At 39.0% G+C, this 26,007-nt stretch overlaps 1 protein-coding gene across 3 annotated transcripts; it reads right to left on the bottom strand.

Annotated features, from left to right (window-relative positions):
* Nucleotides 1-1,532: 1,532 nt before the first annotated feature.
* Nucleotides 1,533-25,861, bottom strand: Nmrk1 (nicotinamide riboside kinase 1). 3 transcript variants are annotated; one of them, XM_071600562.1, is made up of 9 exons: nt 25,595-25,861; nt 20,896-20,959; nt 17,510-17,600; nt 17,186-17,234; nt 9,962-10,109; nt 9,806-9,877; nt 9,140-9,246; nt 7,440-7,523; nt 1,533-2,854 (listed from the first exon to the last, which is right to left on the bottom strand). In XM_071600562.1, exons 2-9 carry the CDS (start codon nt 20,922-20,924, stop codon nt 2,823-2,825), a joined length of 612 nt encoding a protein of 203 aa, XP_071456663.1. In that variant the 5' UTR covers nt 20,925-20,959; nt 25,595-25,861; the 3' UTR covers nt 1,533-2,822. The 3 variants fall into 3 exon arrangements, with proteins under 3 accessions (XP_071456663.1, XP_027795931.1, XP_071456664.1); XM_027940130.2 differs by having other exon boundaries at nt 1,533-1,729; nt 25,595-25,858; XM_071600563.1 differs by lacking the exon at nt 1,533-2,854 and adding an exon at nt 2,869-3,380.
* Between the last annotated feature and the right edge of the window lie 146 nt (nt 25,862-26,007).

Raw genomic sequence — 26,007 nt, 5'->3', positions numbered from 1 at the left:
ATACCATCTCACTCCAGTAAGAGTGGCAGCCATTATGAAGTCAAACAACAATAAGTGTTGGCGAGGATGTGGGGAAAAGGGTACACTTGTACACTGCTGGTGGGACTGCAAATTGGTGAGGCCAATTTGGAAAGCAGTATGGAGATTCCTGGGAAAGCTGGGAATGGAACCACCATTTGACCCAGCTATTGCCTTTCTCGGACTATTCCCTGAAGACCTTAAAAGAGCATACTACAGGGATACTGCCACATCGATGTTCATAGCAGCACAATTCAAATAGCTAGACTGTGGAATCAACCCAGATGCCCTTCAATAGATGAAAGGATTAAAAAAAATGTGGCATCTATACACAATGGAGTATTACGCAGCACTAAAAAATGACAAAATCATAGAATTTGCAGGGAAATGGATGGCATTAGAATAGATTATGCTAAGCGAAGCTAGCCAATCCTTAAAAAACAAATGCCAAACGTCTTCTTTGATATAAAGAGAGAAACTAAGAACAGAACAGGGAGGAAGAGCATGAGGAAAAGATTAACATTAAACAGAGACGAGTGGGGGGAGAGAAAGGGAGAGAGAAGGGAAAGCATATGGAAATGGTAGGAGACCCTCAATGTAACACAAAATTACATATAAGAGGTTGTGAGGGGAAAGTGGGGGGAAACAAGGGAGAGAACTGTACAATAGCAGATGAGGTAGAGAGGGAAGATGGGAGGGGAGGGGGGATAGTAGGGGATAGGAAAGGCAGCAGAATACAACAGTCACTAATATGGCATTATGTAAAAATTGTGACTGTGTAACTGATGTGATTCTGCAATTTGTATTTGGGGTAAAAATCGGAGTTCATAACTCACTTGAATCAAATGTATGAAAGATGATACGTCATGAGCTTTGTAATGTTTTGAACAACCAAAAAAAAAAAAAAAAAGAGAAGGAATAGGAGATGATGCATCTTAGCAGGCTATTTTTCTGCTGTTATTTGCTCTAAAATGCCTGTGTGGTGCCGGGATTGTGGCCCGGCCCTGGGCCCACCCTAGCTAGCTGCCTGGTGTTGGACAGGTTAGGCACTCTGGTTTCAATTTCCATACTGAGAAACAGCACTGGATCAGCTGATACTGCTCCAGTATTTTATATTTCTATATAATATCACAAGCTTATCCTTAAATGGCAAACTGGTGGGCTTGAATCTCTTCCATTAGCGTGACAGACCATGCACCTGAATCTCAACTTTAATTACAATAGTCTGTGTGTCTTTTAATCGGTCCCTGTGTTTAATACTAAGCACAATAAACCCCCACAGCAAATTCATCCTAAAAGGACTGAAGTTATTTATGAATAAATAGGGAAGACTTAGCAGATTTGCTCCTTGTCAAGTTTTGGATATATATATATATATATATATATATATATATATATATATATATATATATATATCCAAACTTATATATATATAAGTTTCAATGTCACCATTAACTTCTTTGATGAAGAGTAGCTGTATGTGAAACAGTGAATACAGAAATGAAGCACTGGAATTCTATTTCAAATTTCTGATTTATTTCTCACTAACAACAGAAAGAAGATTATCGTATGTCTTTCCAAAGTGCTTCTGTTTACAATGCCTGTTGTTATCCTTCCCTGCGAGATAGACCTTCTCTGGCCTATTATTTTCACAAGTTCAAACAGGGAGAAAAGTCAAATGTAATGATTCTCCATCAGCAGGGCCATGTCTCTGTAGGGTACAAGGAGAGAAGTCATTTCAGAAATTCTTAGAAATGAAGTTGGAATAATCATATATACGCTTTTATCCTAAAAACAACAACAAAAACTATTAATAATAGAAATCACAATAACTCAAGTTTGATAAATTTATGCACAAAAAGTTGTAGTATACACTTTTGGTAGCTTTCCTATTTCCTCTTTTCTCACTAAAAAACCCTTGATTTTGTCCTGTGACAACTTTCCAAGGCAATGAATGCACCATGCCTGGTCTGAACATGTCCTGACATCTTCTTCACAGTCTCCTGAGCAGTGAATGTGACGATATTCCCAGTTCTGGGAAATAAGGGTAGAGGTGCTCAATAGATCAGAGAAAGCCTTGATGTCATATTAAGGATATCAAACTTAATCCTTAGCTTACCTTACAACCATACAAAGTATTGCTGATATTCCCATCTTAAAAGAGAAAACCAAGATTGAATAGCTTGACAAAGGTATATAGCTACTAAGTGGATAAACTGTAACTTGAGCCCAAATTTTGTTTTATAGTTTTTGTAGCATGCAGGAAATTCAAAAAAGCCCCCCTATCTTCAGGAGTGCAACCTAGTTTGAAATAATTGAGAGCTGATCAAATGAGTCAACGTAATAATATATTTTATAAAGATTGACACAGTGGTGGCAATGTGGTTATTATTGATAAACAAAAGGTTGATCAGTATACACAATTTAAATTCCAGCACTGAAAGAGGCATCAAAACATCATACAATTCTCATTTCTTGCCTGTGCTTTTTAAATAAAGGCCCCTGAATTGCATACAACTGAAATAACAGCTGACTTTTGTGATTTTAGACCAATGGTCCTACAAAGGAAATTTCCTTTATTTGAATCAAGGTTGAATACACTATATTAATACCTTGTGTCCAGTGCTATTTGTATCAAAGTCTCACACATGGTAGAGACTCACATAATGGCATTGGACTCAAGAGAGAAAAAAAACCCCTCACCACAACAAATCATAAAAACTCCAGTACCATAGTAAATCACTGATGTAGTAAATTTGACTGCTACTCCTAGTAAAGCTATTTTCTGAAGATGGTGAGTGTTGCTATGGGATGGTAGAAAGCAGCATTTTCCAAACTATAGGTTAAAATCAATATTAACAAAAATTAAAAATAGAAGAAAATCACAGTACATAATATGTAAGGTCCATATCTTATACACACACACACATATACACACAATTACACACATACATAATGCACACATATGATGGATTAAATATATATTGAACTGGTGTAATCCTTATTTTTATTCTAGGTGGTGTAATCCTTATTTTTATTCTAGGTTATGGTCAAAAAAGTTTGACAATCGTTGTTACAGAGAGCCTGACTTATTGTTTGTGAGCTGTGCTCTATCTGTGCCCTTCCTGCAGTGACAGCAAGTCATCAAGGTAGATTCCAGTCCACTGGCATGGATGTTTGCTGTTCTCCATGTTTAGAAAATTAAAACACACACACACACACACACACACACACACAAATAGTTGTCAGTGTACCACAGTTGATACTGAATCTTGGTTATGGTTGTTAAAATGTAATTTTTTTGTTTCCAAATCACTCAGTAATGATTCATGCATTCTATCTTCATGCTGTAACTTGCAAACCTTGAGAATAAGTAGAAAAATAAATTAATGGATAATTCAAATTCTCATTTTCCTAAAATGTCATACTAACAATAGTAATTTTTTTAACAATAGTAAATCCAAGTGCAGAAAGATTCTGGAGCCAAAAATGGTTCTCCCTAAAGAATTATATTGAGTCAAAGTCCCATTGTTTTAATCCCTGCATTAAATTTTAAGAATATCTATAAAAATCATACACTGTGTATTATTTATAGTAGGTATGGATAATACTTGACTTCAGGGAAGGAAACAATTTGAGGACTAGAAGACTATCATGAAGGATATGTGGCTGCTGTGTAATTCCTGTTTGGGGTTATCCTTGATGTACACAAGGAGTGATCATTACCTTCCGAATAAAGGAAGACTATCTTAATACCTGAATTTGGCTTAGAAATTTAATGACAAACCTACTGTACTCTTACTACTCAGTTTATATTGGAGAACACATTTTTAGTGTCATGATTCACCTTTAAAATATGTAAAATATAAAAATGATTATACCCTTTGACCAAACAAGTGCCAGTTCTGAGAATTTACCTCAGGGATATCATTCAAAAAGAAGAAAACCTTGCCGGGAGTGGTGGTGCATACCTGTAATCCCAGCAACTTGGGAGGCTAAAGCAGGAGGATAACAAGTTCAAAGCCAGTTTCAAGAAACCTAATGAGGCCCTAGGTAACTCAGTGAGATTCTTGTCTCAAAATAAAACATAAAAAGGGGTGGGGATGTGGCTCAGTGGTTAAGCAAGCACCCTGGATTCAATCCCCAGTACCAAAAAAATACCCAACAAAAACCCAATAATACATACAGATATTTTTATAGCAAGTTACTTATCACTGTGAAACACTTGCAACAACATTAAATATCCAACAATTGGGAGATGGTTAAATAATCTGTGTGAATTTGGGCTATTATGCTATATAATTATTTTATTATTTGATAAATATAAATTATAATTTAAATTTAATTAGAAAATGCCAATAGAAAAACACAAATACTTGAAAATCAAATTTTAATTTTATAATTTCTTATTCCTTGATTTGGTACTAGACATGTGACATTTTTCTTCTACAGTAAAATGTCAATGTCAAGTTTTAGATTACACTTCAAGTACAGAACTCAACCTTGAATTTTCAATTGGAACTGACACTTAGTTTCATTATATAATAAACTAAAGCTACCTACATATTAAACACTAACTTAAATGCAGAAATAAGCATGGGTGATTAGCCATTGTCCTCACAAAATTTTATAAAACAAAGACTAATGGGAAGAGCCAAAATGCTGGATTAGACTGTTAATGCAGATGATTTGTGGGAACACAGGTTATTTTTTCCTCCCTTTTGCTCTTATATTAAAATTTTTATTATATAATTTTATAATGAGATGAAATGAATGTTTTTAAATGGAACTTGAATGTTTTTGGTGACTAGGCTTCTTTGCTATATAGGTAATGATTAAATTTTGCTTCTAACTTTAATACTGAATCAAATGTGTAACTTCAGAGTTTTACTCTCCTGTGCTATTTATTATTTCATTAATAATTAAATTCAGTCCTTTTTCTCTTTCACTATTATTACTTTATCACCATTATGATTTTATATACTCAGAATGAAAAATTAGCTGAACAGGTTTATGAGACATTATAAGAGAAAACCTGAAGAGTCATCACTTAAGACATTGGAAAGGCCACCCTGCTTGCTGAGTCTCTGAGTCAGGATTAAACCAGGGTACGTGCTGAGGATGCCTTCTGGCCAGCTCTACCAGAAGACTGTGACTAGAAGAGCTAGGAAAGGTAATGGGTAACTATAAATAACAGAGTAACTTATTTATGCAACAGAAAAACTGCCATAAATCTTGGAGACAGGAAAAATTGATCTGCTTCCAACTGTATATCTCTTGTAGTGTTTCTTTTCTTTCTTTCTTTTTTTTTTTTAAACCTTTATCCACTATCTGGAACATAAACTAGATAGTCACAAGGGGCATAGATGAATATTTCTTTCCTACTTACAAAGAAAGAGGCAGGGGGTTGCACACATGGAAATGCACTTTCTTTGGACCTGTAGCACCTGTCAGAACATGCCAGCATCTCTTGGCAAAAGGCAGGATATGGAATGGAACAGGATGAAATACCCTGAGCTACATGATCAGGGCTCCTTTCATCTTGACCCATATACAGACTTCAAGGCCAAACTCCAGCATATTACTTAATTACTGAAGGAAGTGGGCCTGAACTCTGCCCACTGCTGAGAGGAGAAAGGAACAGGTGTCCAGCACTTCAAGTGTCCCTGGAAGCCTCACTTTGGGGCCAGGAAGGGAGCTAACAGTTCTCACACAAGGGGGTCTAGCTCTGGTGCCATCATTTGTGAGGGCTGGACCCTCACTTCATCACCACTCTCTACATCCATTCATGTCTGCACCATGTCCTCCATTTTGGGAGGCCTCCCTTTTATCAGAGTAACTCAAGGCAGGGGTGAGCAGGCATTATCTGGCAAGATTATTAATTCTACTTACAAGAAGAAATTCTAAAATGGCCCTAAAATTTATTCAAAGGGGTTCCTGTCTACAGGAAGGGCTAATATTGAAATGAGGAGTGTTTAGAACCAGTGGGCTGCCCAGCTGGGCTCGGTCCCCTGGTCGGAAAGGAATTTACTAGAGACATTAGAAATCTAATTCTTACTGTGAGATTACAACAACTAAAGCAGCTGCTTCTCTCCAAAAAATCCAACTAATATTCTTCTCTGCTGGACTGACTCATACAGTCTTTTCTGGATCAGCTGATGACTGCATTTTTGCCTATTAGCCACAGAAATCCTTTAAATTCATGTAGTTCAAATACAACAGAAGCTTAACCTAGAGTTTTGTCCTCTTGGGCATGTTTTTAAAATCTGTTTTCTACTTTCTTCCCTGCTTTCCTTTGGGGAATTTTTAAAAATAGGAGGTCTTAGGTTGGGTCTTCAGTTACAAGACAGGTATGTGATCTAATCATGGCCAGAGGCTACCCTCTCCCTGGTCACAGTGACTAGTTTAGCAAGTGACGTGAGCCAAGCAGGACCAATCAAAATCTTTCCTGGGCTTTTCCAGCTAAGCCAAAAATGAAAAACTGCTTTTAAAAAAAACTGTTTAAGAATTGGAATACAGTTCAGTGGTGGAGCTGGTGCTTAACTTGTGGGCCCTGGATTCGATTGTAGCACAACAAGAACCACCACCAAAAAATGGATAAAAATAAGGAAATACACACACACACACACACAAGTAGTGAGAATAAGACAAGAACCTTTCTGAACTCAATCCACAGCACCAAAATTTATCCACTCACAGGCAATCTTGAAAAAAAAGATAAGGTATGTTTCCACACTGGGCTTTTGGACCTGGGAGAAGGACACTGAAAACAGAACATGTATCTGACGGTGGAGAAAGCCTAACTTCAAAATAAACTCACACAGAACTGCAGCAGAGCCCTGAGGACACTATTTGAGCTCCTTAATCCAGATGAGCCTGAAGTCAGTGCTGTCTCTGTACTTTTTTACTTAAGCCAGATTTAGGTAGATTTCCATGTCTTGCAGCAAAAAGAGCTAATATGAAAACCATCAAGAACATACTTCATAATTTTTAAAAATCCAGTGTTTTTAGGCATTTGTAAAACAGAAATTTTAAAGAAAACATTTAAGGGAATAAATAAAAAGGGAAGCTCTAGATATATTAAAATAATTTTCATTTCAATTGCACTTTGCCCAAAAAAATAATTTCAGTCCCATTGGGACAGTGGTTTACTACAATTTTAAAGTAAGTAACAAAAATATGCTAAAAGATGTAACAAAGGGGCAAATATTTTAACCCCTAAAAAAAAATAACCTAATATACAAAGTAATCAAATCTCCAAAATCAAATTGGATTTCTGATTCCCAGTTATCCTCAAAGGAAAGAATGAATGAATACAATCACTCCTCATTAGCATTTTTATATGCCATTCTTGAATATGTAATGAATTATTTTTCTGGCTGTCCCTCCTCTACCATCCACTTTGATAGGACTGTACTTACACTTCTGTTTTGCAAGTTGTTGTATTACATCTTCATATACTTGTGCAAAGAGGTCCTCTTCTGGTTTTGTTCCATCTAAGTAAACTGAGAAGGGGGAGAGGGCAGTTCAAATGGTAACAGGTTTGTTAATGGATGAGTCCCTTTGTTCTGAAAAGTCTATATCAGTTCTGATTCCCCTGCCTTATCCAATACAATAGCCTTATGCCATTTCTTCCACCCTAGCTCTAGTTGTTTTGTGAAACAACACCTGATAGTTCCTGAAAGGAGTCTATATTGTGAGAAGCTTGTTAGCCTCCAAGGCATGTAGCTCTGTCAGAGCTGTACAGAAAGAAGAGTGCATCTCCAGAGCCATTGCTGAGGTTCTGACTATAGCATTTCCAGTTTGGGCCACTGGGTAGTGATGTCCTCTTACTGCCTTTCTTTCCCTTTAAAATCTTTTTATTTTTTCCATTTTTACTGGGGAATGAACCCAGGGGTGCTTAACCACTGAGCTACATTCCCAGACCCTTTTATTTTTTTGAGACAAGGTCTTACTAAGTTGTTTAGGGCTTTGCAAAGTTGCTGGGGTTGGCTGCCTCAGCCTCCCAAATTACTGAGATTACAGGTGTGCACCACAACACCCAGCTTTTTATCTAAAGTCTTTGATACCTCAATTCCTGCATGCTCTATGTCCCCCAGCTTTATTTAGTGTCTATGTCCTATATTGTACCCTCTAAGTCCATCTTCCACACAGCTGAAGGGTTTTACTCAAAAGAATTTGTATCGATACAAAGCTCTGTAAAGAGCTCCCCACTTCTCATAGGAAAATGACCCAAATCCTTAACTGGTTTATTGAATGACCCAGCCCGATACACCAGCATCAACTCTCCCCCTTGGTTTTCTCTGACACAAACACACCAACCCTTTTTCAGGTGCAGTTCATTCTTTCCTGCTCCCTGGCCTTTTCATGTACCCTACCCACTGTCAGGGATGATCATCCATCCTAACCTACCTCCTTTCATCCAGTTAAATTCATGAGTTTGTTTTGAATGTGGCATGAAGCACTCTTCTCTGAGTGCTGGGACTTGGATGGTCACCTGGAGTTTGGTATTACAGCACTTACCCTGGAGAAAGAGCATGCTTGTGCAGCTTGCTAAAGCTTTTAATGCTGTTCCCTGAAAGAAGGTCTGCTGCCTGAGAGCAGGAACCAGGTCTGCCTTATTCACCTGCTATCTCCAGGCCAGTGCCGTGCACATGCAAGGCATTCAGTCACTGATGGCCGTCTAGAAATTGACCAGCTTTTGAAAAGAGGCACAAAGAGAGAAATAAACCAGCAGAACCAGTGTGGAAGAGGGGGACCCAGAGGGTTCAAGTGTCCCTTCATGATCTTCTACATGAGAAAAAAAAACGCATCTCAGATCTCAGTCCTTTTTTTCCTACACTTTTTTGTTTTGTTTTTTGGTATTGGGGATTGAACCCAGGGGTTCTTAAACATTGAGCAACATCCCCAGCCTTTTAAAATTTATTTTGAGACAGGGTTTCACTAAGTTTCTTAGGGCCTCACTAAGTAGCTGAGGCTGTTCTCAAACTTGTGATCCTCCTGATTCAGCTTCTTGAGTCGCTGGAATTACAGGAGTGTGCCACCATGACCAACTTCATTCTTACACTTTGAGGCAAATGACACCTAAAAAGTCTTAAATGAAAGGATAAAAGGCACTTACCAATCTCCCGTGTGATGTCCTCCATTTCTCGTCTGTGCTTTAGGTACATGGGCCACACATGGCCATCAAAGTATCCTGGGGGATCTGGAGGCTTGTAGACCCTTGTACTATCAAAACACGCAGGAAACTTTATGTTGATAGAAACATAATTGATAAAGTAAAATAGCAATGGTAAGGATAATGGGAAAATTGCTCACAGATTAAGTCTAACAGGATTTTTAAATTCAATGGCACTTGGGAAAGATACAGTAGATTTAGTTCTCCAATACAAACACTAACTTTGTAATTCACTGATGATCATTAAAATTATCTCTTTTCCCCTCGAGTGCTTTACAAAAGAATTGAGACAAGTATCAGTGTAAATAATGATAGAGATACTGACACATTTGGATTAAGCTCTAAACTAACTGGTGCTCTTTGTAGCTGTTGTAGAATACAGGCCCACTAACCCAAAATCATAATCAACATGAGATTGCTTCATTTGGAGATTTAGGAGAAATGAGCCAGAGAGACTGACATAAGGCCCTTTTCTTACAGAAGTACTGCACACTATTCCACATAGATGGCCACTTATGTGTAAGAGTTAAAACCTCCCTTGTTTGAATAATGAACATTGCTCAATAATTTTGTTTTCCTCACTTCCCCAAAATCTTGTCTTTAACATACCTCCTTCTCCTCTTGCATTCTTCATAGGGAATGGTCAGGAAGTAGCTTCTATTACATACAGTGTCAAGGGGCCTTAAGATAACAGCATAATTAATTAGTTCACAGTCTTTTTCGCCATTCACTCAGAGTCAATACTAGAGTAGAAATGCTACTTACTTATAATTAAACAGAAGGAAACCTTCGATGATTAAAATGGGAATTTCCTCACCACTTGTGCCATCTGTTGATTCCACAGAATGTCCAGGACTTTCCATCCAGCAGGAAATGGCTGACATCATCTCTTCCATGTTAAGTGCTTCAAGCACTTCAGACAAACAAAAAATGTGAAATCAATGAAACAACAACAAAAAAAAACTTTGTATATGGCATTTTGTGATGAGTATTATTTATCTTTCAAGACAGCTACAAATACTTCAGATAACCAATTGAAACTCTAATAATATTGATAAACTGGTGTCTGAAACACTATTGCTGTAAAAAATCCCAAACATATAAAGGTAGAAAGTAATTCAGTGAATTCCATAACTTTGCTTCCAGCTCTGACTATTATAAACTCATAGCTAACTTTGCTTTATTGCTTTTATTTTTACCCCAGGGATTGAACCTGGGGTGCTTAACCACTGAGCCACGTCCCCAGCCCTTCTTGCTTTTTATTTTGAGACTGGGCTTCCACTAAGTTGTTTAGGGCCTCCTAAGTTGCTGTGGCTGGCTGATCTTCCTGCCTCTACCTCCTGAGCTGTTTTGATTATGGCTTTGTGCCCCAGCACTGGGCTTTACTCTCTTTTGACTATACAAAAATTAAAAATTTTTGGAAGACAAGTACAAAAGAGAAATGACAGTGGAAAATATCTGTAATGTATTTGGCACACTGTATTTGGTGAAGAGCTAATAAAATTTTTTAATAAAACAAAGAGCTCTTAAATTACAATGGACATGGACACACTATCTTAAACTCTAAAATGTGCACACTTTTTGAACTTGTAATTATGATTTTAGAAAAGTAGCCTGTAATAGTTGTCCAATTGTGGTTACCAAGACCAGCCCTGAAGACTAATCAGAAATACAAATTCTCAGCCTTAGTACTGAATGAATTAAACTGTCTGGTTTGGGCTCAGAGTTTGTTTATTTATGTATGTATGTATGTATGTATGTGTAAAGTTTTAAAAGTATGGATTAATTTAGTTAATAGATATAGGACTACAGAGATTTTTCTGAAATGTTGTTACTTTTAGTAAATGACACTTCTCTATAAAAATTGTCAGCTGCATCAAAGTCTTTCAATTTATTTCATAAGGGTGTTCTTTTTTTAAAATATTTTTTTAGTTGTAAATGAACATACAGCATCTTAATTTATTTTTATGTGGTGCCGAGGATTGAACCCAGTGCCTCACACATGTGAGGCAGGCACTTTACCACTGAGCTACAGCCCCAGCCCCATAAGGGTGTCCTCATCACTTTAATATCTGCAGGACTGTAGTCATAATATCATTATTGGTATTTTAGTTTGTGCCTTCTTTATGCTATTCTGGTATTTTAGTTTGTGACTTCTTTATGCTATTCTTTTTCTTTCTTTGGTACTGGGGATTGAACCCAGGGGTGCTTAATCACTGAACCGCATCCCCAGCCCTTTTTAATATTTTATTTAGAGACAGAGTCTTGCTGAGTTACTTAGGGCCTTGCTAAATTGCTAAGGCTAGCTTTGAATTTGTGATTCTCCTGTCTCAGCATCCTGAGCTGCTGAGATTACAGGCTTGTGCCACTGCACCCAGACTTCATGTTTTTTTTTTTATTTTTTTGATGAGTCTTGTTTAACCTGTTTGGAGACTGCTCATATTCTTCAATCTGTAGATTGGTCTCATATTTAATTTGAGAATTTTTCTGCTATTACTTCTTTGAATTCTTTCTCTTTTTTTTTCTTGTACCAGGGATCGAACCCGGGGTGCTTAACCACTGAGCCACATCACCAGCCTAGTTTTTACTTTGAGACAGGGCCTCACTAAGTTGCTGAGGCTGCCTTTGAACTTGCAATCCTCCTTCCCCAGACTCCCAAGCTGCTGGGATTGAATTCTTAGTACCACACTCTTTCTCTATTCTACCTCAAACTCCAATGATATGAATATTAGATCTTATGTTATTATTCCACATTTCTGGTTTTTTTTTTTTCATTTTATTTCCTGTTGTTCAGTGTAATTTCTATCCCTTTGTCTTTAAGTTCATTGATTCTTTCCTTTGCATTACTCATTCTGCTGTTGAGGTCATCCAGTGAGTTTTAAAATTTTGGTCATTATTATTTTTCAGTTCCAAAGCTTCTTTTTTTTTACACCTTCTATTTCTTTAATCAGATTTTCTAATTTTTCACTTTCTCTGAGAAAATGCAATTGTTTGTTGAGACCTATTTATAATATTGCTTTTAAACCCTCATCACATAATTTTGACATCTGTGTTATCATGCTAGATGTTTATTGACTGTTTCCTTACTCAAGTTGAGATTTTCTTGGTTCTTGACACGACAGTGATTCTCAGTTGTGTCCTGAAAGTTTTAGGTGTTGAGCTGGGAGACTGTGGTTCCTACTCAATCTTCTTTTATTTTGCCAGCAGTTACCCCACTGAAAGGTCTGTGCAGGGGCCAATGGGGATGGATGCTCAGCCTGCTGCTGGGCCCTGCTGATATGTGGAAAGGGAAGAGCAGAGCACTGGTTCAACTCCATGGCTGCCAGGTAAGGACAGAAGCTCTGCTTTCCACTAGGTCCTGTGGAAATAGCTGAGCGACCTAGGTGAGGAAGGCGGAGTGTCAACCCACACCTCAACATTCTGCCTGGCCTCTGCTATCAGGTTTCCTAGGTGGCTCTTCTGACCCCACCTCTATGGTGATGTGGGGGCCAACTCATACCATCTTGCTGGTGCTGGGTGGGCCTAGAAGTTTACCTCTTACTTGGTGCTGTTGACACTCTGAGGGAAGCATGTTTTTGTTTGGGTGGAGATTATTAAGAAGATTTTCTACTCTGCTAGGCCACACTTTCCTGGTCCTGTGATTATATAGAACAGGTTTCTTGGAGCTTTTCTGCCTGTACCTACTGATGGTTCCATGTTGCACAACTCCCCAGTATCTCATCCTGGGAATGTGAGAGACAGAGACCCCATGGAACTCATAGCCATGTCATTCCTTAGGTCCTGAGTCCTTAGCCAGCTCATAGTCTTCTTTTCACCTTTCAGTCTCCCTTTGCTTGTTGGTTGTATGATATCTGGGGTTTTCTGGGGACAAGTGCATGGAGTACTGCATACATGGCATACACTAATTGTGTCCGAGTGGCAAACCGCTTACCCTGTAGGCACAGCCCTGGGAGTGAGGCCGCATGTTGCAGTCCCTGCGCCTGCTCCACAGCTCACTCCTTGATTGGTAGCTGCTAGGACAGTTGGCCAGAAATTGCATTGGTGGCTGCCTGTAATCTGCTTAGCTACTGCCTGAGTATATATAGGTAGTAACTGTGCGATAAAATCAGACTTGCTTCCTGCTTGGTCTCCAGAGGTCTTAATTAGCGACTCCACAGCCACATTCTCCTCTACCCTGTTCTGTGGACCTCCTCGCTGGATGAGAAAGAGCCCACGCAGGGTTTCTGGCTGTAAGAGGGAGGACCAATGAGAAATGGGGCTAATTTTGATATAGTCAGTCACAGGAACAATGTGGTTAGACAATGTGGTTAGACCCAGAAGTCATACGAGTTTTGATATATTTTTGTTATTAGTTAAAATATTTTTAGTTACACTGTGATTTACCTTTTTTGTAAAAAAATTTTTTTAGTTGTAGATGGACATAAATATTTTTATTTTATTTATTTATTTTTATGTAGTGCTGAGGATAGTACCCAGTGCCTCAAATGTGCTAGGCAAGTGCTCTACCACTGAGCTACAACCCCAGCCCCACTGTGATTTACCTTTTGATCCATGGGACACATAAGTGTACTGCTTCAGATAAAACATGAGGCTGTTTAGGATTTGTTTTAAAAGGAGAAAGTGGGTGGGTGTAGATGAAATATAACTGGCCAAACAGTCATCATTTTTAAAGTTGGACAGTGAACCCATGAGAGTTCATTATACTTTTCTGCCCACTTCTATATGTTTAAAAATTTCCACAAGAAAATGTTTTAAAAATTAAAAACAATACTACTTAATTTTCAAGAAATTCAGAATGTTCACCTTTGCCTTTTATTATCGATTAATCACTGTAATTAGAGTACCTCTGTATCCCTTCAACCCACTGAACTTGATTAGGATTTGCTCCATGCTCTTGCATACAGTCTGTTAGGGCTAATGTTCCATGTGCTCTTGCACAAACCCTGTGTTCTACTGATGTTGGGTGCATGCTCTATATAGGTCAATTTGTTCAAGTTTGTTAACTGCTTTGTTAAGTTCTGTTATAGCACTAGTTATTTTTGTCTACTAATTCCGTTAGATCCTAAGTGTTATGGTTAAACACTGTGCCCCATATTTGTATGTTGATGTCCTAGTCCCCAGCACTTGGAATGTGATCCTATTTGAAAACACATTCTCTGCAGATATTAATTAGGTAAGGTGAGGGTGCACAGAAACAAAGCAGGCCCCTATTCTAATAAGACTGATGTCTTTAGAGAAGGGGGAATTTTGACAGTGTCACAGGGACAATGTCCTGTGAAGATGAAGGAAGAGAAGGTGTGATGCAAAGAGGCTGGGGAATGCTAAGCACTCTAGCCAACAATAGGAAGCCAGGAGAGAAGTATGATGAGCTTCTCCCCAGATCCCTCAGAGGGCCCCAGTCCTGCCTACCCTTCCAGTCCTTGGAGCCATGGGACAATACCTATTTGTTTAGGCAATGCAGTCTATGGTACCTGTTAATGCTATCAAACATGAATGAAGTTGTGCTAAAATCTCCCACCATAATCATAGATTTGTCTATACTCCTCTTAGTTCTGTCAGTTTTTACTTTGTATGTTTTGATATCATGTTATTAGAGACATTGAAATTTTAGGTTGTTTTATCTTCCTGTTGAATTTACCCATTTATCCTTCTTTATCCCTAGTAACACTCTGCCTTAAAGCTTACTTTGTCTGCTCTGAGTATAGTTTGTGCACTTATGCCAGTTTTCTTTCAATAGACATCATCTTTTCCTATCATTTTCCTGTCTACTTTTCTGTGTTCTCAAATCTAAGTCTCTCTCTTTTAAGGAGGTTATAGTTGGCTTTAAAAAAAATTCAAGCTGGGCACAGTGGTGTGTGCCTATAATCCCAGCAACCTGGAAGGCTGAGGTAGGAGGATCAAGCCAGCCTCAGTAATTTAGTGAGGCCTTTGGTAACTTAACAAGACCCTGTCTCAAAATAAAAAATGAAAAGGGCTGGGAATGTTGCTCAGTGGTTAAGCACTATTGGGTTCAATCCCTAGTACCACCCTCCTCTCAAAAAAAAAAAAAAAAAAAATACAGTCTGACATCTTTGGAGTATTTTAGTTTGTTTAACTTAATGTAGCTACTGATATTTTTTGGGATGAAATCTATCACCCTACTGTTATTTTCTATTTGTTTTTCATTCTTTGATTTTTTTATTCCTGCTTTTGATTCATCAACTATATTGCAAAAATTATTTCCTCTATAATTTAATAGTTATACACTTTTTTTTAGTTGTAGATGGACACAATATCTTTATTTATTTATTTTTATGTGGTGCTGAGGATTGAACCCAGTGCCTCACACGTGCAAGGCAGGCGCTCTGCTTTGAGCTACAGCCCCAGACTCAATAGTTATACACTTTTAAACTATTTTTTAAATGCTTATAAAAGTGTCAACATCACCTTGACTTAGCTTATATTTGCACATTACCTGAAAAGTTCAAGTTTTTCCTTACGATAGACTCCTGGATGGGGGATACTTGAGCTCATGGTATTTTAAGGTATTTGAGACTCATGCTCGATATTTTTTTCCAGAAAGCTTGTATCAATTTATACTTCAGTCTAAAGTACCTTTGTACATTTTTGACTTACCAAGCCCATGCACTCACTGCTTTAAAGATCTTTGTTTACTTGGTAAGTGTTAGATCTTTAGGCCAAAGTAACTCCATTTTGAAAATCAGCATCCACCATCCTAAGAAGCCCGCTCCAAAGAGTCCCTAACTACCAAAACCACAAAAAAGATGCCAAGTAAGAATCACAGGACCAGATGGATTATTTTTTAACCACTTCATTGTACATGACTATAAAGTTAAGAAGTTTTTTTTCAGCAGGCTGCTGTGCCTTGCAGAAGGACAGCATGGCAGATAGTCTCTGTCAATAAACCTTGCTTGACTCTGTCTCTCTTGTGGGTATTTGCACCAGCCAACCTAACAGTAAGTAGGAATAAAGGCAACTTGCAATTCTCTGACAAGTTTGGAGGCTGAATGTTCACTATATATTTACTAATCAAATGGCCTACTGCTTCTGTGAACAACTTATTCACATACACACCATTTTTCTACTGGGATATTAGTTTTTTCTTATCAGGTTGCAAAAACTCACTAAAATGGAAGAATAGTGATTCTTTGTCAAATTGTGAAACCAGTTTTTCATGGTTTCACTCTTGCTTTGTAATAATCTTTCTCAGTAAGCTTTGTATGAGAGAAGAAAACAATATCCTGGTTGCAACTTGACACAAGAACAGAGAGTGGGTCAAGGATTGTTTTTCTTAAAACTATCATGTGTCTATAAGAACTCTTACATAACACTTTCCCTCCAAGGTTATCAAAGTTAAAAATAATGTACTTTATGACCCTTTAAGATAGTTCATTCTTTGCCAGTGTGTATAAGTACTCAATGTTCATTCTGTTAATTATAAAGGTTATTAAGAACATTAAATATAATACAGTCTATTATTATGATATTCTCTACAGGAAGATAAATATTTTCTGATGGATTTTGATACTTTGGTTACAAAATGTGTTAGCTGTGGGTAAGGGAAATGAGGTGAATGCATCCGAAAGATATTCCCATGCCTTCCTGAATAGTGAAAAGAAAAAAAAAACAAGCTGCCTGGTATTCAGGCCACCAGGAAGAAAAGTTAGAAGAGGAAAACTTAGGGTTCGCTCCAGGAGAGATAGTCTGGTTGGGGTGAGGTTGGGGATTTTAGTATAGTTAGTTTTGTATACCCAGGGCAGGGTTAAGTAGAAAGATGTTGAACCTAATCCTAGCTTCAGAAGGAAAATCTATTATCTCAATGTTTTAAATTTTAAATATAAATCTGGGGAAAAGATCTATTTAAATAGTTAAACATGAATCAGAAACCTACAAATGTAGGTTCACAGTACAACAATATATTTAAACATGTTTTAAGGTTTGAAAAAGAAAAGGAACATAAGCACATGTTTTACAAGCTAATCTACTTACCATCATACTGCAAAAATCCATTTTTATCTGTCTCTACCTCAGACTCTGGCTGGAAAAATAATAAAGTACCCATCAAAACAGTATTTAGGGAAGAAATGATGCAATTACACAATATAAAGAGACAGCCTTTAATAAATGCTTTGGAGGATGATAAGCGCAAAGATCAGCACTAAAAGTTGGTGCCCTCTAGTGGATATGATGCACTACTGCGCTGAGTTGGCTCTACAAAGGCACATTGCTCAGCAAAGGTTTGGGGGATGTAATTCAAATAACTTTGTCATTAAACATTTTTGTGCTAAAAATTTTTATCAGTTTTTCAGATACCTTAAAGAAGTCATCCTGAGATATTACGCTGCAGTTTGGGAGGTGTTTCTGTAAGTTCTTAGCCAGTGTTGTCTTCCCACCATTTGTCACACTGAACCAAATGAAAAAAAAGAAAACATCCAAAAAGAATGCATTATGAACATGAACATTTTAAAACGAACTTTTTAGAAAAATATTTACTGATCCAAAAATGATTTCTCTCATAGGTACTGCTTTTTCTATTGGCAAAATCAAGGGCACTGATAGATATGTTACACTAAATGGTAAGAAATAAGCTGGGAAGGATGGAGGGGAAAGGCAACTACTTATCAGTAAGTGAGTTAGGTACTATGAATGAAAAATCATGCTGTGTTGGAAGCAAAATAAATTTTTGCTTATGGCAAAATTCATGGGGTTCATATGCAACACAGAAAAAAATTGGTGGCACATTTTAGTGCAAGTTTATAACGGGGAGGTCCACAGTCATTTATCATATCAGGTCAGTTATTTGTCCTTCTGGCTGGATTGTGACATCAAGGAGAATTGGCACCTGACTTTTCTGTGTCTTGTTTCCCTGCATGGCACAGGGGAGGCACTGCTCTATTCAGTCACTTTTTCAGAGGGTTTTAATCTGAGACTCATGCACCTCCAAAGGATCTGTGAGAGAATTCAGGTTTTTGTGAACTTAAATGGGAAAGAAATTAATCTTTTATTTTCACTAAATTTTAACAGAAAGTAAGCATTTCCCATAATTATAAGTAATAAACCAGAGTACTATTTACAATACCTGAGACTTTGTCACCAATAGAAATTGCATAGATTTTCATCCTGTGCTACAGTGGGGATGGATATTATCAATCAACATTGATGCTCATTATTATTTCTAAATTTATTGCAGATTTAAAACCATCCAATGTATATTATATTGTTATTAATTATGTTAACAAAGAAGTGTATTCTTCACATGGTACAAATTTATTTAAAAATATTTTTATAACTATATTTTATTGTAACTGATTTCCTTTGTATTCTTGGTTTTATTTTGTACATTTAAAAATCACTGCTCTAAAAAGAGGTCAAGATTTTATCATGCTACCAAATGTCCACAGCACAAAACCCCCAACTGTACTTCTTGTATTCTTTCTTTGAAAGAATCTGTGCTTAATCCCAGATGAGGTCAATATTGCAATGTTGATAATCTTTAGAATAGTGAAACTGAACTATTATTCATCAAAATTGTTTGTTGTATATAATCACCTAATTACCTTTTATGTATGAAGAAGAAGAAATGAAGTCACAAGATTCTCCATTTAACCTTACAATGCATAGTTGGGTAGGATATTTGAAAATAAGGAAAAGTGAAGGGGGGGCTATTATGTCTTGAGAGAATACTGTTATGATCTTTTTCCTTTTTAACAAAATATCTGTAAAACATACTGAAAGTCCATGTTTTATATAATGAATATTGGTTTAATATAGATAATATACATGGGTGCCTCTATTATGGCTAATCAATCTGGTTAGAAAATGTGTCACTTTCTAGACTTAGACACCTTTGGTTAAGATCATGCAGTTGAACCATAGTAATTAGATCCCTTCTCACTGTCTTGGTTGGAGCCAGTGAGAAATAGTCACCATTTTTGTGCAAGGTTTGGAGGAGATGGACTAGTTAGGAGATGCAGGTCACAGAGAAGATAGGGAAGAAAAGCTATAAAAAGTCTAAGCCTAGGAGCTGGGGTGTAGCTCAGTGGTAGAGCACTTGCCTAGCATGCACAAAGCCCTGGGTTCAATTCCCAGCATAAGTCTGAGCCTAGGATTTGAATGTGGAATGTAGCCATCCTGGTCAGGTGACAACTTAGGACTGAGTACTTTCTCTTTCAGCAGACTCACAACCTCTCTCACATGCTCATGCCATCCATCCTGGGGGTGAAGAGCCCCCAGAACATGTTCCACTCTAGGATTAGAGGACAGAAAATGGGTGACTATCTGGTGACACTCACTTCTTTGTTTACAATACTCAAATAAATGTACAATTCCCAGCTTACTTATTTTTTACATGCCAGATAGGGCTCAATGCAGTTGGAACATGACAGTGGCTAAGGAGAAGTTAAAAAGGGAGTCTAGAATCACTCAAACAAGTAAAGAATTCATTATGCAACAGGTAGATATGAATGTTCCCATATTCCAGTTTTTGAAACCAAGGATTGAAAAGTCGTATATTAAGAAAACCTGCCCAAGGTAACAACTAATCAATAGTGGAGATGATACACAAAATCTACACCTGGATCTTTGTGGGACTCTGAGACTCTGATGAAGGTTATAAGCCTCTTTCCCAGAGGTTGGGAATGCAGCTCAGTGGTAGAGGGCATGCTTACTGTGCTTAAAGCTTTGGGATCAATCCCCTACACCAAAATACATATATCCGTACAGAAAATAAACCCTTTTCCCCCAAAATGAATATCTTCACATATGCATTACATTTCCAGGAGGTTCATGGATGCCCCTCGATTTTAGCACTTCTACAAGTTCTTACAGTCTTAACAGAACAGTGACTTCATAGGGCAGAAGTGGTTAGATACCCAGGGAAGCTACAATGCAGTGGGTTTGGAGAAGGATGGAATGCAGGGACAGAAGTCCCAGTGCTGAGTCTTGCATAGGCTTCCCACAAGTAGCAGCACTAAATGAAGTCGTGGTGCTTGTTAAAGAGGAAACAACGGGAAGGATGCTTTCCTTAGGAGTAAGGGAAAGTAACTAGTGTACGTGGCACACAGGTATGAGGCACGTTTCTGGACAGAGGACATCATACTGGAACATGGAGAAGAAGGAAATCTTACACACACAAAGAAGGAAAATCAGTATGGATCCTCCAGGGGACTGTGCACTTGCTTCCCCAGGATCCATGCCATTTTTTGAGGTCTGGTTTGGCAGCAATGAACCCCACGCTCAACTCCAGAACAGGGCCTACTTAACCAACCAATGTTGACCTATCAGTTTTACCCCAGGGACTGAGGGTATGTGAACCAAGTTGGTCCCTAGTGGTAGGCCAAAAAGAAACATGTAAGTCACAAGAAGCTACTTGTAGTAGCAAAATTCAAAAAGAGGAGCAACTGTAGGATGAATCCAGATGAAGGCAGATCCATAGTAGTGTCTAATCCAGCCTTGCCTCTGGTGATAGCTCCAGAAAATAAACAGTAAACTGTGTAAAACGCCGCTGACTGACCCTTCTCTTTCTGTCTATGGGAAACGCTCCCATCTGCTGTTATTGATGTAGCAGCACTCTGCAGCAGCCTGCTCTTCTCTAGGATTCCGGATTTCCCACTGCTTCTCCTTCCACCATCACAACCACATGAAAACTTCATTAGGTCAGCTGGGTATCGTGACTAGCTGTTTGCAGCAAAGTTACTCACCCACCAATTCCAATGACAAATGTTTTCATAATTAGTTTTGAAAATCACGTCTTCCTAATATTTCCTAAAATTAAAAAAAATTGAATATCATTTTGTTGTCTAGAGAGGTAAGAGAGTCATGAATTAGCACCAACTGAGAGGGGAGGATGGCCGTGATGGTTTGTTACTCCAGCTTCACATTACCCACAAGCTGTGACAAAGCTTTCCTGCTGGTAAGTCACTGCCAAGTGCTAACATCTGGTGCTTGCTCAGGGCCTGTGAACTAGTGTCTAGTGAGTTGAGAGGGTCCCCCCACCATAGCCATGCACATATCTGTTAGTCTCTCTGTTTTCAAGATCATAGAAGTGTTGCCAGATCATAGAGAAGTTTGCAGACTTTCAGCTTCTCCTTAGCCAGGTCACCTTTCACCTGCAGATTCAGTTACCTGGGTGACTCAAGCATTGCTCTTGGGCTAGACTCTCTTGTGAAAAAGGAAGAAAGTCACTACTGGCCAGAGGCAATCACGAGTTAATGTGCTTTACTGGCATTATTTCTTCATCCAAAAGCCTAAATCCAGGGCGTGGCTAGGCAAATTCTTTTGAAAAGGGCCAGATAAATATTTGAGGCTATGCAGGCCAAGAGACCAAATCTGGGTTATTACCTAGGGGACTTACATCACAAGAGGAAAAAACAAACAAACAAAAACCAAAAAACAAATCTTTACAAACTTTTTAATGACACTCAACATATGATCATAATTACATACATTTTGTGTATGTGGAGACAATTCAAGTCTGCTACTGAGAAGAATAGCAATCCCTTTCTATTGGGATAACACATCCCTTAACTGGATTTCAATGCCTACGTTCTCTACTGTGAAACCGCCAACATTCAGGCAGAGGGCCAGGTTATCTTATTGACCCCTGGTCTAGGGCATTTCATCTACCGTCCCCTAAAATTCACCAAAGGGATCCTTGCATATTACATCATTTTCATCTCTAAGTGAAAAGGAGAAGTATGGCTGGAGAGACCCTTAGAATTGTGGTTCCTGGAGGTCATTCCTGACTGAGGCTGCTCTTCCTGTCTGCTCTTGTAGGATGGTCAGGGACCTAAGCTGTGCAGCCAGGCATGAGTGGCTCCTGAGATGAAGGCTTCCAGCAGCCCTGACCCCTCTTTTTCCTGACCTGTGTCTATACTCCTATGGGGTGTGGGATGTGAAGAAGAACCTGGTGGGGAGAGAACAGTGGTTACTTGGCTTCTTCAGTTTATCCAGAATATTTGAAATGGGTGTAATTGCTTAAGGTTAGGTTCCACTTTCACTACAGCCTATGGGAGAGAAGAATTTGAGTTTCATCTGGAGTCCCACTGTTGAATATGCATCTCAATCCAAATTGTCAACGTGAGTCAAGAGAAAATCATAACAATGTTATTGTAAAATAAATTTTTATGTTATAATGTTTCTGTTTTGAATTTCATTTTATCCTATTTTTCCCCTCAGTATTAGGGATCCAACCAAAGGGTGCTCTACAACTGAGGTACACCCCCAGTCCTTTTTAATTTTTAGAGGTTGGGTCTTACTAAGTTGCCCAGTTTGACCTGGAACTTGAAAGCCTATTTATCAGGCTCCTGAACTGCTGGGACTGAGGCATGCACCCTGTGCCCAGCCTACCCTATTCTTATTTTTGATATGTCAGTGGAAAGTTGTGAATTACTCTTTTTTTTGGGGGGGGGGAAGGGAAAAGTTGCCCTTTATTTTGAGATGGTTTCTGTCCTTTTTTTTCCCCGGTACTGGGGGTAGAACCTGATGTACTTAATCACCGAGCCACATCCCCAAACCCTTCTTATTTTATTTATTTATTTTGAAACAGGGTCTTGCTAAGTTGCTTAGGGCCTTGCTAAATTGCTGAGGCTGGCCTTGAACTTGCAATCCTCCTTTCTCAGCCTTCTGAGTATCTGGTATTACAGGTGTATACCACTTGTGTCTGGCTGAGATGGGTTTCTTTATTATCTTTTTTTGGTGGTAAAATACCCTTTATCTTATGATGTCAGTACAGGGTGGTGGACTGATATCCTTACTTGGTTAAAAAAAAGAAAAGTCACGACATTTTTTCTTTCCTTGTCTCCACCTTATTTTTGGATAGTTTGCCAGAGCACAAATTCTCAAGCTTTAGGTATAGTCTTAGAGATCACTTAGCCTTCATTTCTCAGAAGCAGAAGCTGGCCTAAACTGGAATGACATGCCTGAGGTCTTACAGATAATAAGTGAAAAAGTCAGCAATGAAACTAAATCAATTGAGTTAACGTCTTTCCATCACCTCCAGCTGCTACAAAGCACTTTATTAACAAGAGCATGAAAAGGATGTTGCTTGTGTGCTAGTTTGTCAGGCTCTGATGCATAATTGATGGAGCATACATTTGCTGTGCACACTGAATGGAAAGGACTTCTGGTCCCCCGTAATAATTGCTACATCTGTGCACACACATGAAGAAACTGCCTCAATTACCTAGCATGTGAATAACAAGCAAGTGTGGTTTATGGCACTGGAAATAGGCTTGAGGGGGTTATGTGTGTGGAAACTATCAATTCAGAAAGCAGGGAAGTCAAGAATCTACTTATAAAAAATCTCTCAGGCAGGAACAGAAGCGGACTCCTACAGTCAAATGCTAGTTTTTATCAAAACTGGGACTTCCAGCTCTACCTTAGTTAGCAATCCAGGTCTGTTCAAGATAGTGTTTGGTTAAAATGTCAAGTGTACCCCATTAGCAATGAGCAGATGACAATGTGGGAAAGATGGTAAACTCAACATGAAACAAGGTAGGTGGCTGGGCTGAGTAACAAGGGAATAGTGCAGGGTGGATCCAGAAATCTATGATGCCACCTATTTCAATAACAGGGTTGGATGTACAAGGCAACTTCAGTTGAACTTCAAGTTCAGGAAGGGCATTGTCTGCCTCCATATCACAATCTGTTTATTTTCACCATCTGTTGCCCTTTTTAAAAACTATTTAAAAATCAAATTTAAAAAGTTTGCAATGAAGAGCTACCAGGCTACAAATATATGCATCAGGAGATTTCAAAGAACCAAACACATGTTTGATGAACTATGAACTGCATATCTTTTGGAGAAATCTTTTGAACTTTCCAGTTTCATCAATTCAGGGAACAAACACTACCTCTAGGAATACCTACCACCTCCAATCTTAGAGAATATTTATGTAGTTCATTTCCCCAATGTGTGCAAAGCTTTCTTCAACAGCAGAGAACATTTGCATGAGAACAAACTAAAGTGGCAAGAGCAATATCCAAATGAACAATTTTTTAATACTTTTTTCACCCCAAGTTAAATGTTGTTGAGTCATTTTTTTTTTTCAAAATTAGCATGTGTTTGTGTTTAATCCATTTCACTACTAACTATGGTGAATTTTATTTTTTGGACTGGGATTGAACCTGGGGTGCTGTACCATTGAACTACATCCCCACTTTTTATGCTGAGACAGGGACTCACCAAATTGCCGAAGCTGGCCTGAGAATTGCGATTCTCCTGTCTCAGTCTCCTGAGTTGCTGAGATTACAGGTGTGAACCACTGCCACCGTCCAGCTAAAGTGGTGCATTTTGGATTCTAAACTATGGAAAGGTTCCACTGGGAATGTGATCAATCAACATACTATAAGAGAGTTAATTCCCTAACACAAAAATGGACTGACAACTGCAAACAAAAAGATGTTTTTCAAATGCATCTAAAGGACAGTCTGATATTTAAACCAGAGTGAAATGTTTTTAGAACTTCTAATTCCTTTATTTTAGCTATTCTTCCATGAAGTAGGGCAGTCTTTTCCTACTTGTTTGAACTTTGCTCCCTTAAACAGAGAACACTTCCAAGGTTGTTCTGAAAATGTAAACCACGCCCCTTCCCGGTTGGAATCACTGTTTTAGACATTTTTTAACCAACCTCTATTAGGAATTTTGAAGCTTCATTTTATGTAGGTTTTTAGCTAAACAGTATTTTCTTCTCAATTTTTCTTTTTCTAAATATACAATAGATTTACAATACTGACTATACTATTTCAAATTTACGCACTTTGCCTTTCTTGCATGCTCCAGTCCTAGTTGCCAAAGAGACTCAATCAATCTGCTAGGTCAGATTTACTTTCTCTTGTAAAGTGCCAGGTAGTACTGTTTTTGGCCTTGCGAGGCAGCTGGTCAATCCTGTGTTTGTAATGACAAAGGGCCACAGCCTGCACCTTAGCAAATGAGAGTGGACATGTTCTACTAAAACTTTATGAACACTGAAATCTGAATTTCGTATAATTTTCACGTGCCACAAAATTTTATTATTCTTTCTACTTCCCACAGCTATTAAAAAAAAAAAAATCCTAGTCGCACAAAAACAGGCGGCAGACGAGCTGTAGTTTGTCAACTCAAATGGCATTGGAAGGACTGGTCCTATGGGGGTCAAGACCTAATCCTGTTCCAGGGTGATTTCTCCATACAAATGTGAGGTCCCCAGGAGGCAGCACTCTTATTTTCAGGCTTCTTAGGGGGCATGAAGGCCTTACAGCATTGTAAGTACGTGTCCTGCCCAGTTCAGGGGGAAGAGGCTCAACAGGACTTTGAAGACGCTGCAAGGTTCTGGGCTGCAGCACAGGAACACTCTAGAAACACTTCTGGCCCCAGCGAGACAGCGCCGGGCGGCGCGGCTGGGGCAGGAACGCACTCACCTGGGGCCAGTTCGAGTCCTCCCAGGCAAGCGGAAGCGAGACGGCCAAGCGCGAGCCTGTCACCAACCCGCGGATTCGTGCCGCTAGCTAACCGAGAGGCCTACAGACACTTTCCCGAGCGAGTCAAGGTGCGGACCGCCACTGGGAAGCTCCTTTCCTGTCCGGTCGGGACGCAGAGCTGGGCTCCAGCCTCCTTTGGGGCGGGGCTCTGGCGAGCTCGGCCTCGCGCGCGTGCCCCTGCACGGCTCCGGCTCTTTCCCGCCGGGGGCGCGCAGCCAGGCCAACCCTGGCGCGTGCTTGCGGCGCCCTCGCACGGTTCCGGGCGGTTCCGCCGCCGTGCGCGTTACCCGCGTCCCCGCCACGGTGAAGCTGCCAGCCCAAGAGCCAATTAGCGCTCAGGGAGGAGGCGGCCA

This window comes from Marmota flaviventris, chromosome 13 (assembly GCF_047511675.1).
Source record: "Marmota flaviventris isolate mMarFla1 chromosome 13, mMarFla1.hap1, whole genome shotgun sequence".
NCBI classification, from domain to species: domain Eukaryota; kingdom Metazoa; phylum Chordata; class Mammalia; order Rodentia; family Sciuridae; genus Marmota; species Marmota flaviventris.
Note: the sequence above shows the minus strand (reverse complement) of the source record. Positions and strands in the feature narration are given on the sequence as shown.

Coding starts and splice junctions, on each gene's coding strand:
- Nmrk1 (XM_071600562.1), bottom strand. CDS start 20,924: ATGAAAACATTTGTCATTGGAATTGGTGG. Junction 9,247..9,805: donor GAATGCAAGAGGAGAAGGAG/GTATGTTAAAGA, acceptor GTGTTTTGATAG/TACAAGGGTCTACAAGCCTC. Junction 7,524..9,139: donor GGACATCACACGGGAGATTG/GTAAGTGCCTTT, acceptor CCCCCTTCTCAG/TTTACTTAGATGGAACAAAA.